The sequence below is a fragment of the Aplysia californica genome, unplaced genomic scaffold, assembly GCF_000002075.1.
Source record: "Aplysia californica isolate F4 #8 unplaced genomic scaffold, AplCal3.0 scaffold00231, whole genome shotgun sequence".
NCBI lineage: Eukaryota > Metazoa > Mollusca > Gastropoda > Aplysiida > Aplysiidae > Aplysia > Aplysia californica.
In genome coordinates this window covers 1122578-1124654 of record NW_004797501.1, presented here as the reverse complement: position 1 = coordinate 1124654, position 2077 = coordinate 1122578, and the positions used below count along the sequence as shown (strand labels likewise).

General features: G+C 36.0%; 1 protein-coding gene across 1 annotated transcript in view; it reads left to right on the top strand.

Moving 5' to 3' along the window:
• Window positions 1-451: 451 nt before the first annotated feature.
• Window positions 452-2077, top strand: part of LOC101861893 (sodium- and chloride-dependent glycine transporter 1) — a gene marked incomplete at its 5' end in the record, with an annotated part of 3254 nt that continues 1628 nt past the window's right edge. Inside the window, 2 exon segments of the mRNA XM_013083431.2 lie at window positions 452-552; window positions 1307-1474. Of these exon segments, the coding sequence (XP_012938885.1) occupies window positions 452-552; window positions 1307-1474 (269 nt within the window).

Genomic DNA, 2077 nt, shown 5'->3' with positions numbered 1-2077 from the left:
TGGTATTTAATTTATTTTTTTGTTTTGTTTTGCCTTGTATCCTCTTTTTGGATATAAAATTTTAACCAAATCTTACTCCCATTCTCCAGAGCTGAGAAATCAGTTTACATGGACTTCATCACCCTTCGTGTACAGTTCCCTGAAATACGAAGTTTAGTATCGAACCAAAACTTTGCCTATCTATCCTGAATTCCTTTTCTGCGCTTTAGAGCTGTTATCGCGTTCTATGCTTTTGATTCAAAGTTTTCAAAACTGAATATGAGTAATAAAGTAATAAATTACCCATGTTTATTATAACATGACAATGAACTAACTTGCTTATTATCGATTGATTAATTCAACAACAACAACAAAAATCCAATGCTGTAATAAAAAGAAACAAAATAAAAACTAACAAAAAGCTAATAGGCTTCCCCACTAACGCTAATCAAAAGCATTGCTTTGTCCCTAGGTCCTGACCGCATCCTCAGAGACTTTCAGCTGATGCTGGGGAAAAAGCCACCATACGTTTTTATCATTCTCTGGAGATTTGTCACACCAGTAACGCTCACTGTAAGTTTGTCTTTGATTAAGTTAGTTCCTTCAAGTACGTCTCTGTTTTTATAACGTTTTTTTAAACATTTTTGATTAATTTTTGTTTTGTTTTGTGTTGTTTCACATAAAGGTTAATTCATCTTTGATAACTGTTGTCGCATAGAACATTTATTGCATGCAAGCAAATTCATAATACAAAACATTTATTGTTCTGAAAAGGTAAGTTTGTCTTTGATAAAGTTGTTACAAAATAGTTTAAGTGTATCTTTGATATCCTTGGTTTCATAAAGGTCAATCTATTGTGAATAACTTTTGTCGCGTAAAAGTATGTCAAATATGTGATAATCCTTAATAACGTTTTTACATGAACGTAAAATCAAACTTTCATAATGTTTGATTCATTAAAGTAAGTCTACCTTGACAGCGTTTGTAAAAGAGATGTTGTTATACTATGTCTATGGTAACCATGTTTCTTTTTTTTTTCTTCTTTATAATGGAAGTGACAGATCTGAAACAACATCTGCGGACATAGCTCGCCTCATCATCAAATGCATGTATTTATCTGGTGTACTAAACAGCCCGCTATTATCCTTGTTTGTTGTGGGGGGTTTTTGGGGGGGTCGTGATTAGTCTCTTCACGTCTTCTAAATAATATGTTTTGTTTTTTTCTTGATCTTCTTAGATCTATTCTTCTTCTTTTGCCTTCAGTTCTTCTGACAGTCACGTCTAAACTCATTTTATAACATTTAATGTCTGTGGGTTTTTCCTACAGGTGGTTTTAATTTTTACGCTCTTGACGTACAAGCCTCCAAAAATCGAGGACTTTGAGTACAGTAAACCTCTGCAGGGTTTCGGATGGTGTGTGGCTCTGACATCTTTTGTTCCCATTCCACTTTGGGCTACTTACAAGCTGATCACTGCGCAGGGTACTTTAACAGAGGTGGGTATGGCTGTCTTTGTTTTGTTAAGTTTGTTTTTGTTTTGTTATGTGTTTTCCTTGGTTGGGGGGGGGTAAATTAACTTCAATCCATTCCCACTACCTTCTATTATAATGAGTTAGCAGATGGGTTTCAGAAGTTAGTGTCTCTGGTGAAATTGGTGAAATGATTTTTCGATTCGCTGTCGCACGTAGGAGACCCGAGTTTGATTCCAAAGTGGGGATGTGTTTAATCCAGTTTCTCTAACTTTCTGCAGGGATGTTGCATCACTCGGATCCTGTGTTGTCCCTGATAGTCAGGGCCAAAGCCCACCTAAAAGTATTGCTTATCTTTGGGATCAATAAAAAAAACTCACTTACATAAAAAAAAACCACTTCAGAAACAACTCAAGACTAGAACTGGTGGTGTAGTAGCTAGGCTCGTAGCCATTTTTCAAAATGTTTTTTAAAATTTGTATCATGTTCATCAAATTAATGTCTTCGTCTCTTGGAAAAGAAACTGTGTCCCATCCAACCCTAATAAAGTCTGACACGCAGTCTTTTGATTAATTTAAAATCCTGTCGATTTAGGGAAGTGTGTGTGTGTGGGGGGGGGGGGGGGGGGGG